Raw genomic sequence first — 16,268 nt, forward strand, 5'->3', positions numbered from 1 at the left:
CTGGTAGTGCTGCTGCTGTAGCACAGTGGAATCTGACCAGAAACACCCTCCTTATTCCACTGGGGCAACCCAGTATCAAAACATGACGGATTGGATTTCTACTGTCTCAGACAGTGATTCATGCACCTGTCTCTCTGTGTGTGTGTGTGTGTGTGTGTGTGTGTGTGTGTGTGTGTGTGTGTGTGTGTGTGTGTGTTGTGTGTGTGTGTGTTTGTGTGTGTGTGGCTGATGTGTATTCAGCTTTTGCAATACTGTAGGGGCTGTGCAAAAACGCCAAAACAAACACTGTATGAGCAAAAACATCGACAACAAAAAAGACAGGCACATTAAAATCATAATTAACGTCGCTCCCTTACATTAAAATAAAACACATCAGGCTTAATTAACACATTCCTGACATCACTTTTTTACAGAATGATGCAGCAGAAAAAAAACATTACTATGTTGAGTAAAATGACATAAAATACTTATACGAATGCTGTCCCTTCACTGACCTGCTCATAAAGTGACATAGCAAACTTCTGATGCGTGATGCAAGACTTTGAAGTGCAGGCATCTGTCTCCTCAGGCACAATGTGCAGGTGGATCCTCTCCAGTATGTTTTCCTACGACAGAACAGGGGATCTATCAGGTATGAGGCAAATATTTCCAACTCCTTTCTTGGAAAAAGAAAAGCTCTTTACAATTACCACAGGCTATTTATTTTTTTACTCCAATACACACATTACCCAGAGCTAAACTGCAGCGCAATGGGACACAACAATTTGAGAGTCTTTCCGTAAAACCTAACATTGCAAGGAAACACATTTAAAGAGCAACACCATTTTAGCTCCCTCTTGTTTCTATGGAGCACTGGTGAGTTTATAAAATATTAAGGGCTGCAAGGTAGGCCTGCAAAAGGTTACAGGCACAACTTCACAGCCTGTTAATATGGCACCGGCCAACTCCTCATATTAATTCTCCCCCGGCGTGCTGCAGCCAGTGCGTCACATGGCAAACACTCGAGGCAAAGATCTTTGCCGGATTAAGAAATAAGATTGTCGGGAAAAGATAACAACTTTGACAAGTTTACTGGTGATGTTTTGCAGGAAGGGAGCTTGCAGACAGAAAACACATACATAAGTTTTCTTTGCATTTAAGTGGTAGGTTTGTGGCTATTCTCTTCTTTGGAGGGAGTAAATGCTCACACTTGTTACCCAGTGTTCACATACAGTACAGTGCATTCCACTTCTGTTCCAGAGGAATAAGCTGCTCGCCTTTGTTTATCCATTGCTGTGTAATTGAACTTCCTAAGAGGATAAACAGTGGCTGTGGGATAAAATCAGGATACATCTGTGCTCGCTGGGTCTACTGTCATTAAGCAGAAGTTATCAACGTAATTAAGCCTGATGGACAAAAGAAGACATGGATGGAGAATAAAGCTGCAGCGTCTGTTTTGTGTTTGTTGGTTGGACTCGAAATAAAACTGGAACAAAAAAAACAACAAAAAAAAGAAAAGAAAATTAAACTGCAGAACAATGCTTTGCTTTGCCAAAAAAAGAGCCGATATGTAAAAATGATGAAGGATGCATGAAATCGACTAGTGCCAAAAAAAAAGGGGGAGATTCAAACACAGCGTCTTTGGCCCTTATATAACCTGTCATGATAATATTTAGAGGCAATGTGGCAGGGGTTGATGAGAGGGGAAGGGAGGGACAGAAGCTCTTTCAGTGACCTCGCCAAACAGTTTGTTGCAGCGCATTCCCCCGAAACTGTGTGGCAGCGTACCGCATAAACATACACACATCCCCTCCCCATACACTCGTCTCACTCCCCCCAGGAGAAGCTGGGGTTGCCACAGGAACTTACAAAGCACTCTGCGGCATCATCCATGAAGCCCAGCTGGAAGCGCTGCTCGTCCTTAAAGGTCTCTGCCAAGGCGTGACGCAGGTTGTCAGAGGGCAGGGCTCGCTCCCGGCTGTGCTGGAACTGGGAGAAAATGCCCTGAAGAAGAGAGCAAGGACTTGTTTGCACGTGGACTGTGGGACATTGTGTTTGTTAAAAGCATTTGTGTCACAATCGCTGCTGAATACACAATGGTCTCAATAAGTGACTAAACAAGTTGCAGAATCTACAAAACCAACAGACTACACAGTTTCTTCTCAGTGTTGGCTCCTATCAAACATTCTGACCTCCCCTTACCTTTAATGCACAAAAGATGCACGACTCTCCTAAACAGAAGTGTCCAGGAAGCTGCCTCAAACTGCGTCTGAAGATGTCCAGCTGCCATAGTACCTATACAAAGGAAAGAGGAGGGCGTCAGGAGTTTTGTAACTAACATATCTTAATTAATACCCTTGTATTGGAGCGTTTCTTATAAATATTAAAGCAAAAAAAAAGGCATCAAAACATGAGAAACTCCAAGGCTCATCTTTTTAAACATGTTGCCCTTTTAAAAATAACAAAGAATAAGTACAGAAGCATTTTTTAAGCGAACGGATGAGGCGGTATTTCTTATGTAAGGCATGTGGACATTGGGGAAACATCTACAAGGTCACGAGAATGAGCACTGGGCGACAGCAGCAACTTGCTCACAGAAACAAAGCCCGGAGGTAACGATCATCTTCACCCAGCTCATCGTCGGTTGTCTCACCCACTGAGTCACAGTCTCAGAGGGTGACTTCACTGTGTGGCTGACTGCAGTGATGAACTAACTCACCAGCCAGTATCCCACTAGTCAAAAGAAACCTTCAAGTGCATCAATAAACTGCTGGGAAGCTCTGACAGATTTGGACAGTGACTAAGCTTCGAGCGGTCTCTGAATAAGCGATGGTCGAATCTTAGAGGGTGGAACGTGCACCGCTCCTAAAGGAAGGGAGCAACAAGTCAATAATTACAAGCTTACGAGCGCTAAAATAAGTTTGGAGCAACTTATAATTTAAAACAATTAAATATGATACTTTCTGCAATCATTACTATTTTGTGCAGCTTTGAATATTTTAAGCAAAGAAGGTATATTTGTACAAGATTATATTCAAAATGATACATTCAATTATTACTGGTTCATGAAGATAGGGCCATATAACAGACTCTGGCCTCACTTCCTTTGTGTTTTTGCATTGAGTTTAAGATTTTATTGATCCACTGATTCTTTTGAAACTTTACACAACCAAGCCCCTATGTATATAAAGGATTTACTAACTCCCTGTGAGTTTGCGTGCCATCTTAGATCAGTGAATAATGGTCCTGTGGAGTCTAATTGGTGCTTTGGCAATTTCATTTCATTGCTATTTAATTTCATTCTTGTTTTATCTTTTATCACATTGTAACTTTGTTCGGAAAAATACTTTACAAACCAAGCTTATTATTTTTTATATAATTAACAATACTAAGAATAATTGACAGAGCAGACCTACCTGCACAGCGCTGTTGAGGAAGCAGCTGTTCTGGCCCGGCTCGTTCAGCAGTCCTTTGGTCGGGGCCAGAGACAGCATGCTCCCCGGCTGGTAAGATTTCCCCAGATTGCCCCCCGGCTTCCTGAAGAACTTGACCCATGCCATTGGATAGCGGGGTCTGCCTTCGGACAGGTGGGATGGTCAGATGACAGGGCAGGTCGGGGCTGGGATCAGATCCCTTGGGCCCCCCTGAGGAAGTGAGTCCCCAACAGTCTGGGGCTACGTTATTCCACAAGCTGTGACAGCTGTCCTGCTACACATGGGCCTCTAGTCCATTGCTGCGGCTCATGTAGAAGATTCTTTTACTCAATCTGCAATTCGAAGGTCGTTCCCGTGCAAAAAATAACAAAATAAAATAAAAGTCAGTAAAAATAAAATTACAATCCAAGTCTTTGTTTTGGGAAACCTCTGATGATCGGCGGTCTGATACTGTTGACGAGATGTGTATTGACCACGCAGGAAGACACCTCATTCATCCTGTCGTCTTGATGGCTTTGCACAAAGCTTTGCAACAGCTTCACTAGAGATGGTGAAAACTGTATCCAAATGTTGGTCCTGGTGCTATTGAAGATAATCAGCTGCAGTCAGTCTTCACTTTAAGAGGTTCACCCATGGTGAAGTTGTATCCAGGCTGGGCTGTGTTAGAGAAAGAAAGAAATGAGATTAAATAAGAGTTTAACATTTACAGAGATGATTTTCAGATTCCTGCTTTTCCTGGCAACCCTTTATTGTCTTTTTGTCTGTTTAATTGCTCTTTTCACTGAATGTTTTCATACAAGAATGAGGAAGTGGTTTTACAATAACAGAAATATATTATGCATCTCACAGTGCTGCTTCAGTGTTCTGGGTTAGATGTCAAACTGGACCTTTCAATATCCTGTCCACAAAGCTTATACATTAACTTTTGCAAAACACCCTTTGCACTTGAGGTGTGTCAAGTGTGTCAAAGTTGCACATCAACATAAACAGATATATTTCAATTTCTTAAAAAATAGGGACAATAATACTTGCAAACTGTACATTAGGAATACAGAGAGTAGAAAAATACAACACAGCAGTAACACTCAATCGACAGTGAAAGTGCTGTTAGGTGCAGCTTGACTCCATTCGCTTCCAATTACTGGTGCTCAGGAGAAATAAACCACTGACAGTACCTGCTGTAAAGATCCGCTGTCACTACTGACAACGGTCTTCCCAATCTCTCGGTATTGATACATGCAGAGCGCTGTCTATGCCAGTTCTCAATATTGATCGCTCAACCCACAGTGCTACAATCCCCAATTACACCAGATTTTCAGATTCATTATTTAATCTCAAATACATCAGCTACAATAACAAACAGCCGTCACGAGTCATCAGAGGCTCAAATCCTTAAAAAAAGATCAGATAAAAAATAAAAAACAAACTATGTAGCCTTAGATCTCGTAGGGAAGTTTGGGTGTAAAGTTGTTGTTCAGCAACTCACTGTGCCTGACATTGTCATTCTTAAATAAACAAGATAACAAAAGAGCAACAGCCTGACCTAATTCTTAACACAGGTCCAGCAGTGGAGGGAAAATATAACAAACCACTGAAGATGCAGTTCAATTTATGAAACCTGCAGCCCATGCATCTTTAAACAATATAATGAGTAACACCGACAACATTTGCAGTGAATGTGCACCGTGCACCGATGAAAGCAGCGCTGAACACAAACGACTCGGAGGGGTTTGATGGATGAATATGCTTGTGCTGAGTGAGGTGGAAGGATGCTGTGTCTAGCTTATTACATTAGCGAATACCCCGAGAGGCGCATGCAGACACAACGTGTATTTGGATTTTTATAGGATATTCTTTTATGTCATTCTAAATGATTACAAAGCTGGAAGTGTGAGTATATGGTAAGCTGAGGTTGTGGCAAAGCAGATGTACTTCAAGCCCACGAAAAAAAGTACAAAGAAGCAACAATGAGCCATAGTTTCGTTGTGTGATACGCGGTGATTCATCCAGCTTTCGTCCCTCACACCTAAAAAAAACAACCTCAAAGAAAATAAAGCCTCAAACATTTTGTTATTCGGAGTGAGGACAAAAATACTGCCCTACTTTGTAAGAACAATGAAACTTCCCTCTCGTAACAGTCTCCAGATTAGAAACCAACAAAGTTTCAGCCAAAACCAGTCGGACAACATTGCCATCCTGGTATTTCAGGAATCCTCAATGGATGGTGATGTCGCAACACTGTAAAGTCACAGTAGCTTAATGGTGCAACCTGAAGTTCCGTATTAACATGATGCATTCACAGGCAGCTCTGCATGATTTGTACAACAACAACATGTGCTCGTCTGTACAAAAAGAACTCCATAACAACAGCATTCCTCTGAGCCCAGTCCAACTCGCAGTTGCCCAAGAGCAGTTTTTTTCGGATTAGTTTCGGGGGTGGAGGGACAAGTGGAAAAGTGTAGACATCCCAACTTTACCTGCCCCAACATGTTGGCACTATATATACATACGTGTCTGTTAAAGCTGTCTCCAAGCACGCATGGACACATCCATGTAGGCATTTAATAAAATAGAATCAATATTACTCACATTTCTTTGACAGGAGGAACTGCTTACAAGTCAGGAGCTTGAATACATTTCTTTAATCCATCATTCCTTTATCAGAATAGGATTATTATAACTGGAACTTACTGCATACCTCCGCCATCAACCCCCTTTTAATTCAATAAAGTCGCACCAACTTGCACAAACTCAAAAATATCTCCCTTAATGTGGTTGATTTGTTTTTATCATGATCTATGGATTATTACCTGGGAATGTGGTCTCAATGCTACATAAAGAGATTAAAAAAATGCCTGGATACGCACCAAAAAGTTACTGGGTCTCCTTCTTGTTCCATTCCCCACTCTTCCACCAAGTCTCAATACAAATCGGTTCTGTAGTTTTTGCGTAATCCTGCTAACAGCCAAACAAACAGCAATAAAAAACATGACCTCCCTGGCAGAGTATCTTATCTGTTCTTATTGCAGGGTGTCAACAATCACTGCGGTTTGCTACTCACTCCAGGTCAAACTAAACACTGATCCAGGATACAAATCACTTATACCTACAGTTAAAGAATAGTATTTACTACCATGTTTTAAAGAGCAATACCACACAGCCCCAGGTCCCCCAGTATTCAACGTCTGTCAGTCTGATGGCACAGAGAATGAAGCATCCTTTGCATTGCGACACTGCTGACAACGGCGGAAGCAAATATTTAAAACTGTATAAAACTCTCTGCTCCTTGATTGCATTACGGCGGTCCAGCTGAAAAACTGCCAACCTCACTTACGCTAAAGTATCTTTTAGTCTGAATGAAATTGCTGACCACAATTCAGTGAAGTGATTTCACAAGATGATGCTCTGTGGCTTTGAGGCAAAGGGCATCATTTCTACACAGAGGGGGGAAACCATATCAGTTTTCCTTTAAGCATGTTTGCTTGCAATTAACAATAACATTAATGTCACTGTCACTTAGTTTTCATTTGTGATATGATCAGACCAAGTTTCTCAATGTCAGCATGTCGGCAAACACATTATTACTGCAGTTCATATGCAGATGTTTTAGAATACAGAATTCATTTAAAAAAGGTAGAAATAGATCATTCATAATGAATTGCAAATGAAGACAGTTTCTTTTGTTTACAAACCCAGGTGGAGAAAATGACTCAACTGGTTGGTTACAACATTGTCCAGGAGCCAGGATTACGTCACCGACTCATGTAACTCAAGGTGGCTGTTGACACCCTTCCGTTTCAAGTGTTTGTGGTGAATATTATAATTTTCTTCAGGAAAATCTTTACAAAATTCAAGTTGTTTTTGTTTCTTTTTTACTTTAAACCCACGTGGCTTCATTTTGACAGGTAACAAACACGAGCCCATGTTGATTTGATATTGACACTGAGGAGCAACGGACTGTTGACCCTTTTTCAACTCAGTTATATGCAGCTGGGTTCAGTCACATGCAACATTTTAATATGAAGAGCAGTGTATTTGATATGAGATAAGATGTTATCGTAAATCCCTGTGGGTGAAATGAATACTCAGAGGTTAAATATATATATATATTAAAATATACATAAATAGTCTAATCACAGCAAAAGGCACCATTATAAAGAGCTTAAAAAGGGCAAAAATCAAAGACCAAAAGGAATAGAATGCTAAGTGTGTGAAAATATTACATGTGCTTTCTTTTTGTCATTTTAGTGGAAACATAACCATAATTAGAAGTATTTTTAAAACATTTAACTGTTTGCTGGAAAGTTGTTCTTTTTTTAGTGCACTGATTATTTTCAGAGTATAAATATCCATTCTTTGTTTTGTTATTTAACAGTTAATCACTTCCTATCATTAAAGGCATGGCGATACTTTGTATTTACATGATTTCATAACAGTAAGTATATAAAAAGTATTTTCTGATCACAAAGTCACTTCAGGTTCTGAGGGGCTGCGCTGACAGAACTGTAGAGCAACAGGCTGCACTGAATCATCAGAGACATAAAATAATGAAATTAATATGTATATTTTATGAATGAATCACTACTCACTGACAATTTGGTAATGGTCCTTTTGTATGTCTGACAGTGGGACACTGAATATATCTCTGATTTCCATGTCTCTGTATCTGTTTCTAAAAAAACCTGTGCTCCTTGAGAATTCAACGTGAATGTGTTATTTTTCCCCCCGATATTTATGAGTTAGTGGAACAATTCAAACCACAGTAAATTTACAAAATGTTACTGCTTCACACTGATCCTACGCAGGGACAGAGCCTGTATCTTTACAATTTAAAAGCCAAACAACTTAATGTCACTGTCACCCCTGACCTGCCCCAAAATAAAAAAGGCGACAAAAACATTGTAATATTGTCCCTGGATAATATACAGAAATGAATTACAGGTACAAAACAAAATCTACGTCTCACTGCATTATGGAAGTCTGTAGTATAGATCTGACTAGAGGCCAAACAAAAGAAGTCATTTCACTTTTTCCTCTCAGGAGCACCAGTACAGGAAGTCCAGTCTTCCTTTGTAAACAAAGGCTTGCTCGGTCTTGTCAAGCAAAGTACAAAACTGATTTCTTTTCCCTTTGTCATAAGGGAAAAATGCTCGGGCTAGCACCTCGGAGCAATCAGCCAAACAGTGTGTTGTGCCTCAGCAGCTCTGACAAGCTCGGGGAGCTGGTGAGATGTGGACGTGCTCGGTGTTACGGCACGGGGAGCCCGATGCTATAATTTATCTATTAGTGATCTGTTGATGGATAGCCTCATTAAGAATGATTCAATTGATCTCCTTTATATGGTAATGCCAAGAGCAGTTGATGAATCAATCCGTGGGAAATTGAGTCACCCTAATTCAGTGTCTATAAGATGTAAAATTAGAAACACGTCGTGGGAATGGCACACGAACAGACGGAGTACTTGATACATATAAAGAGGCCTTTGTCAGACTGATTAAGCTTGAAATTTCACTTCCTAAAACACAAAGTTGGTAATTCCCTCAACCCTTTCAAATAATTATTTTAATCCAACTCGTTGAGCAAACACAATGTGCTCCAAAGCACAGCAAAACTTTCCACCTCTCTAAATATTCGGAGAATTTATGAGTTAAGTCGAGGTGCAGTCTTCCCTTCACTCGAATGCAAATCGATGCCATCAAGATGGTGTATTATCCACCTGCATGACAGAAGAGTGTTTCTCCTCATCTGGTGTCTTTTAAATAGAAAGTCTGCTGTGCTGTGGCTTGGCTTGTTAACACAAAGCTGGTGTATAGCTGCCACAGTGTGTGATTTAAGAGAACATGTCTGCGTTCAGAGGTGTTACGTGTAACAAAACAGAATCGGCATCTGTCCCATCACGGCAGCGCTGCCTTTTACACAGACATCAATTGGGCTCTGTGTCTACCTCCACTAATGGCTTCTAGATGGAAAAACAATGTCCATCCATTCTGCGTTTGTACTTTTTACACAGAACCGCAAAGTGATATAAGAGCGCAACAATTTCGGTGTGAAAAAGGCGGCTTCTGACTCACTGTTTAAAAATGGCTTTTGTTCCAGGGAATTAGGTTCAAAGTCTGGCCTTTTCAAAAAGTTTTTTAAATGCCAAACTTTTAGTAAAATAAAGATTTGTTTCCCTGTGCATGACACCATCAGCTTACAACAAAACAAAAACACAATTCTTGAGTCTTGAGACAAAACCTCAGCGCTTTGTTGTGTCATACTGTGTCATACCTTGACAGTTAAATATGAGGGGGAGAAAAAAAACAACCTATTTCTACTTCTTTCACACCTCCAGTTGAAAAGCCCACGCAGTTTTTTTGGGGTGAAACACATGAACTTGAATGTCTGCCTGGCGACATAAATAGATATGTAGAATCAAGATAGACTGTTGCTAGAGAAACGAAGAAGTTTGAGATACAAACTTGTATCGAAAAATAACTCTATGAGCGACCTTTTCGGGTGATTTCTCAACTATTTGTAACGTCAGAAAAAGCTGAAAGAACTGCTGAACAAATTAACTGATTATATTTAATTTGTTGTTAGAAATTGCATTTTTAAGGTTCTGCTCTACTTCCGTTCTGTTAAATTTTCTCTTGCAAAGTTACAACCGATGAATAGAAACCATTCAGGCCGACACTAAGATTTAACAAGTGGATGATAACTGACTTTATTATGCCTTGACTTAGCCTTAGTTCTCTATTTTGGGTGCAGTCGTGCAAACTTCTCAGAAGACTGACTCATATTTAGATAGAATGAAGTCACGTCTCTTTATAAATGTTATCTCACAGCATTACTTTGTTTGGAGTTTTTATTATAAAGTGACTAGCGTGTCTGACAGGAGAACGAACATTTCCTCTCCACCGTTGACATCATGTTTACATTTTCTTGAATTTAGCGGACCGGTTTTCCCCGATTTCCCCCCCAAGTTATTCTGTTTAACTTGATTTAGAGTTGAGACAGGGTAAACAGGGAGAAGTCTGAAAATACTCAAGAGTGTTAGAATATGCAGCCACTGCACAGGGGGGGGAGGAGGAGAAGAAGCAATAAAACGTGACCCTGCGCTCCAAAGCCCTGAAACAACACTGAAACTGTAAAATTCCTTACGGGCTGCAGACATGGTTTTAAGCCTCGGGGCATCAACGCAACGGCCGGTTCCTGTGTGGGCTTCCTGCTCGGAGGCTTGCCGCTTTTTCAGCACATGGTCACCACGTTCAACTGCGTGCAGCTTAAGAGGTCACCTACACTGCACTGAGTCACCCATTATTCCTTGCAGCGTCCAACAGAGGAAAAGGGAGAACAAAAGCGCATGTTCCTGGATCCCACACTGAGTGAAATACAACATCCGCCTCTTAGCCCTCAAAATTGCTTCCTTAATTTCCTCCCACTTGACTATGATGATGATGACCACCACAATCATCGTGTCCTCTCCAAACCCCTGAATCAAGCCTGATCAACACAAAAGGGAAGAATAGGCCAACGATACCTCATAAAAGTGCACTTCTTCCAAGTTTGCTCCTTGACACGCTCGCATACAAACAAAACAAAAAGAGGTGACACAAGGCTTTTCCTGTCCAAACTGGTTCTCCGGCATGCCTCCGTACTGACTTCGCCATCGCCGGGTCCTGGAGGAAATGTTCCACAAGCATGACTGTGAAGGATGAGTGTGCATGATGTTTATAGGGCTGATGAGCTCACTCCCTCGTCATCGCTGTGCTTATGGGGCTGAGGTCTGCTGCTCTGGATTGGGGGATCTTATCACTGGAATGAATTAAAGAGGGTGGGTGGTGGGGGAACCAGTTCACTGGGTGCAGTGGATGAGGTGAGGTGGAGGCTGCCAATTAGTTTCCAATGAGATCCTATAAACTTCAGAGTGGTTTTGGGCAGACGTACAGAGGAAGGGTGTGCAGCAATTACACAACCTCTCAGTCCAAGTAGCAAAACATGGCAGGAGGCTTAATGTGGTTGTGATACAACACTAAAGAAATATGTATTTTTTTACACAATAAAAAAAAAAAGAAGCATGTAAATGTATTTAAGAGTTTTAAAAAAAACAACACACAATTCAATGAGAGTGAGGTGGAAATAAAATGTAAACACAGGAGGAGCTAGCACTTTAGCCTTATTTTGCTGTTAGCTAGCTACACATTAATTTTACATGACAAAAACAACACAGCTCGACTTGTAGCTAGCTGTCAACAACAACAACAGTGGGACCAGGGGGTGGGGGGGAGACTTTCACGAGAAGACACCGGCGGTAAGTTACACGAATGTGTTTTTAAACATGTCGCACAACACATCCAGGAACTCCAGGGGGGGCTCGGCGAGGCTACGTGACCGAGGGGAAGAGGCTAAAACTCGGCCTACCTGGTTTCCGACTTACCTGAGTCTCCAGGTTCGGCGACATTTCCGCCCCCACGTTCACTCTCTCTCTCTCTCTCTCTCTCTCTCTCACACACACACACACACACACACACACACACACACACGTAAAAACCAGGAAAGTTTTGAGGAAGTCAAATGAATTGAAAGGAAACAAACTCACCTCAGTTTGTGGATTGTGAAATAATATATATTTTTTTTAAATGCCGGTGTGGGGGTGAGTTAGTTTCCCGGTTGAGTTTCGGTCGAGAACGCGACTTCAGGCTGGAAGCGGCAACACCGAGAGAAGCAGTGAAGCGGCGGAAAACTTCACTCTTCCTCCTTCACCTCCTCCTCTTTCTCTCTTTTACTCTCTTTTCCCGAGTCTTTTCCTCCTCCTCCTCCTCCTCCCAGGAGATTCCCGACTTGTTCCTCCGCAGCAGCAGCAGCTGCGTACGTCCACTTGCCGTAAATCCCCCCGGTCAGTGGCGGGCGAGGCGTGCGCTTCCCTCCCCGCTGCGGCTCGCTGGTGCGCGGCGGTAGTGGCTCGCTCGACTTCGGCACCTGAAATACTGGATTAGAGATGTTTTCTGCGCCGAGATGTCAAACCCCGCCTCTTCAACACTGTATTTACTGCAGTCTGCCATGCTACTGTACAGCGCGCACACACACACACACACACACTCCAGCAGTGGTTTGCACGGTGCCAACTCTGCTGGCAGCCTCGTTAATGTTGCTTTATGGTGCAGGGGGCTTGTGCAGCTCGCAGCTTTTTGTTAGTTTGCACTTCTCCCCAGCGAGCGATGTTTGTTCCATCGCTTATCAAAATCCACTGAGGAGGTGTGTGTGTGTGTGTGTGTGTTTGCAGAGAGATGCAATAGAAACGTGCTGGGCAATGATTAAGCAGAAGGTGTGGATGATTCACCTGCAGCCACACCACCACCACCACAATTATGTGTTTGGTAATAATTATGAACTAACTGGGAAGTGATGTAAGGGTCGAGTTGAACCCCAAACACCATCCAAATCATTTTCTCCTTCATTCTTATTTGGAGTTATTATATAAGTCAAAAATACGTGGTGTGGATTGAATCTTCAAGGAGGTTTATTACATAAGTTAAATGTTTATAAGTATATTTTAGTGGAGATATTCATTTATTTTCTAAAACATTCCTCAGTCGTAACTTTTTAACTTTTGACATGACTCACAAATGAGAATTATATTATAGCATGTGTGTGTGTGTGTCTATGTGGAGGCCCAGTTTTAGTCTAAATAGACTTTGATATATTGTTAATTATCACACTGTATGTGATGTAATGTCCCATTAGTATTATTTCTGTTGGGTTTAAAAGCTGATTATTTTTTGGCTCCTGAGTGAATGTTGTGGTTTTAAACTCTTCTTGATGAGCAGAGAAGGACAAACACTTGATAAACAGCAAACAAAAATCTACAAATGTTTTATTGCCCAGCCCTAATTTGTAATCAGCTCAGCTCAGTCCACTTTCTTTTAATTTTAAAATTTTCTCAAATTAAACTAAATATTGATTGGATTCTTTTAGATATACTTTATACTTTCTATCCATGCTACTTTATATTTATACTAAATATTGAAGTAAAGTTTGTGCCTTGGACAATGTTCTCTTGTAAAGTCGTGCCCATGGCATATGTCCAATGAGATTTATGTTCCGGGGGGGGGAGAATCCTCTGCTCTCAAAATAATCAGCGCAGTCGCTCGTCCAAGTTGAGGAAACCGTGTGCGGTGATTGAGTGATCGGTGAGGGGTCACAATGTATCAGCGTTGTCCAGCCTTTCCTCAGGAAGTACTTGAAAGGGCCCATTGAGGAGACAATGCCATTTCCCTCCACAACATGTTTCCTCGGGGGACACATAATGCTTCCTAATAAAATGTATTAAAAAAGTTTTTACCCATCACATTTAGGGGAATAAAAATAACCCAACACACTTTTTTCAGCGGGGTTGACAAGATTTTCTTTTCTTTTTATTTACAGAACCCGTATTTTGTGCTTGCATTGGAGAGGTCACACATTATCATGGTGGACACTGGCTGTAGGGCCTCCTTGCTTTGAAGCGCGTGCAGCCACTGAATATCTTATACTCCCTGTAAATTATAGATCAGACGGCTCAAACAGATCAGGTATTTAATGAATTCCACAGATGTTAAGCTTTTCTTCTCTGACCTTGGTGGACAGTTTGCAGAAACCAGCCGTCGAATCTGACAATATGTGCCCACTCGGAGCGGAATTTTTCTAAAAATGACTTTAGTTTCACTGACGCATCGCTGGCCGGCTCGGAATGAACTTCGAATGACTTCTGCAGAACGGTGGCTCATTGGTTTCTGGACATTGTTTATTCATATTCAACCCTCGCTACATCTCTCTAAGTCCTCTCTACTTTCTTTGTATCTGTAACTCTGCAAATTCATGATGTATTTCAATCAGGACTGTCCTTGATATCTCGCTGAATATGAAATTCAATTATTCATGCCTTTAAATGTAACAGCCCGCCGAGCCCCTCGTCGTACACAAGTCGTGATTCTGCCGTGAAGGACATTCGAATTTGGGATTAATTAGCGAGCCTTTGCCAGCTCTGCAAAGAGACAGTGCACATAGTAAACGTCCCACAGAGAGCTGGTGCCACGGCCCTGACTTCTCACCTTGAGAAGCCCCAACGAGCAGCACACGATCTGCTGAACAGTGGATAAATACAGCTCACATGACAAACCTGTGTCCTCCCTCTGTCTTTGTCCTTTTCAACAACAGCTCTATTGTGGTTCCGCTCTTTCTTTAGACCCGGACAAATTGACCTGATTATACCCAAATAATCAGTTCCTTGACTCTTTTCTATTAGTATAAGTTTAAGTAAATATACTCTTAAATTAATAGAGCTACAACTTCGTCTACTGCTTGTCTCCTCTGTAAAGTTGTAAGTGTCTTATTAAAATGTAAACTTAATCTGCCCCCTGTCTCAGTCTCGGTAGTAATAAACGCCCTAGTTTGCGTGCACGTTTGCGTACGTGCACGAGCGCTCTGATGTGCGCGGCGTCATGGGAAATGCAAATAATTCAAATGGAACAGCTTGTACTGATGAAGCGATGTGAGGACGCGACTCGTCCCGACCATGCACATCGACACAAACAAATATGGGCTATTTGTCAAGAGTGGATTCTGTGAGTTCAAAGTTACGGCCTTTTGTCACTCTCCGCAGAAAATGTTCAGATTCTTGGAACAGCTGAACAAAGTGTGAGCACCGTCGATATTGAATTACTATTAATGAGGAGCCACACAGAGGAGCCTGTTGTTAGGTAAGAGGTTAGACATGCTCTAATCCCCCAATTGGAGCCATGGGAGGTGACGCCCCTGAAGCAGCTCTGACTGTATTTAACTTGGGATTAAAATCAGGTAATGATGAGGTTTGTTTCCTGAACGAAACCGCTCCTCAGGTTTCAGAAAGAAATATGTCAGAGGTTCTTCGCTGAGAGACTTTCCGTTCAATCGCCTCTCAGCTGAGGCGTCAGGTCAAATTTCAAAATAAGAGCCTGCGGAAAACTCAAAGAAACACTGATTCGATTCAACAAAATACCCAGTAGTACATCGTGTCTGCACTGTGCATTGCTCACTGAAATGGTATGTGTGTGCTATCATGGTGACTTAGCATTACTGCAAACGCAACGTGATGTCCCAGCATGTGGTGTATTTCATAATCCACCATGGGAGGCGAGTGAGAGATTTCGTCGGTCCAAAATAAAAAAAAAAGGACTCCTCTGTTTTTACTTTGTTATTCATTTGTATTCATTTACATTTTCCTTTCCAACCCTCCAGGGCAGAACTGGGCTCGCTGTTTTACTGCAGAAAAAGTGGATGACATAAGCATCATTTTTTCTCCTGGCGATTCACCAAGCTGCATTAATTCTGGAGAGCGGCCAAAGTGGTGACGGTGATATATTTCGCTGCTGTGTTTGCCATATCCGTGGTTACCGCAGCTCACGGGAGAAGCATGCTATGGCCTGAGAAGTGTGGGTCAGGGAAAGAAGTACCCTTCACGGACAGAGATAAGACACATGAATTATACTTTCCCGCCGCTGTCACCACATTAAAGATATTTAAAGCTATTTTACATGACACAGGAAGGTCTCATTGCTTCGTGTTGCTTATTTAACAGGTTGTGTTAGCAGTTGTGAGTTAATAATTCTTAACTGACGATGAACGAAACAGGAGTGTTTAACATGTATTGACCAGTCAGAGATACAGATGAGTCCCCTGAGGTAAAAGTCAAAGGCGGGAATACTGTGAGACAACAAAGCAACTAATTGGTCTCGAGGGATTTACCAAATACATAGGAACACGATCTTGAATGTTCATTTGTCCAAATAGGCTAATGACTGTGTGCATCCTTCCAAACAGTGGATTTTTGTGTACTTAACCTCTCTGCACTTGATG

At 41.8% G+C, this 16,268-nt stretch overlaps 1 protein-coding gene across 3 annotated transcripts in view; it reads right to left on the reverse strand.

Annotated features, from left to right (window-relative positions):
* Positions 1-12,469, reverse strand: part of LOC118102641 (inactive ubiquitin carboxyl-terminal hydrolase 53) — a 32,662-nt gene extending 20,193 nt beyond the window's left edge. The window contains exons 1-5 of one of the 3 annotated variants that reach the window (XM_035148972.2): positions 11,995-12,469; positions 3,396-4,070; positions 2,182-2,274; positions 1,849-1,983; positions 495-605 (exon numbers count right to left, since the gene is read on the reverse strand). In XM_035148972.2, coding sequence (XP_035004863.1) covers positions 495-605; positions 1,849-1,983; positions 2,182-2,274; positions 3,396-3,539 — 483 coding nt within the window. In that variant the 5' untranslated portion in view covers positions 3,540-4,070; positions 11,995-12,469. Of the gene's footprint in view, positions 1-494; positions 606-1,848; positions 1,984-2,181; positions 2,275-3,395; positions 4,071-10,935; positions 11,109-11,832; positions 11,881-11,994 lie in introns of those variants that run through there. The other 2 variants (XM_035148975.2, XM_035148974.2) reach the window with 2 other exon arrangements.
* Positions 12,470-16,268: the final 3,799 nt, after the last annotated feature.

The sequence above is a fragment of the Hippoglossus stenolepis genome, chromosome 23 (genome assembly GCF_022539355.2).
Source record: "Hippoglossus stenolepis isolate QCI-W04-F060 chromosome 23, HSTE1.2, whole genome shotgun sequence".
Lineage (NCBI taxonomy): Eukaryota > Metazoa > Chordata > Actinopteri > Pleuronectiformes > Pleuronectidae > Hippoglossus > Hippoglossus stenolepis.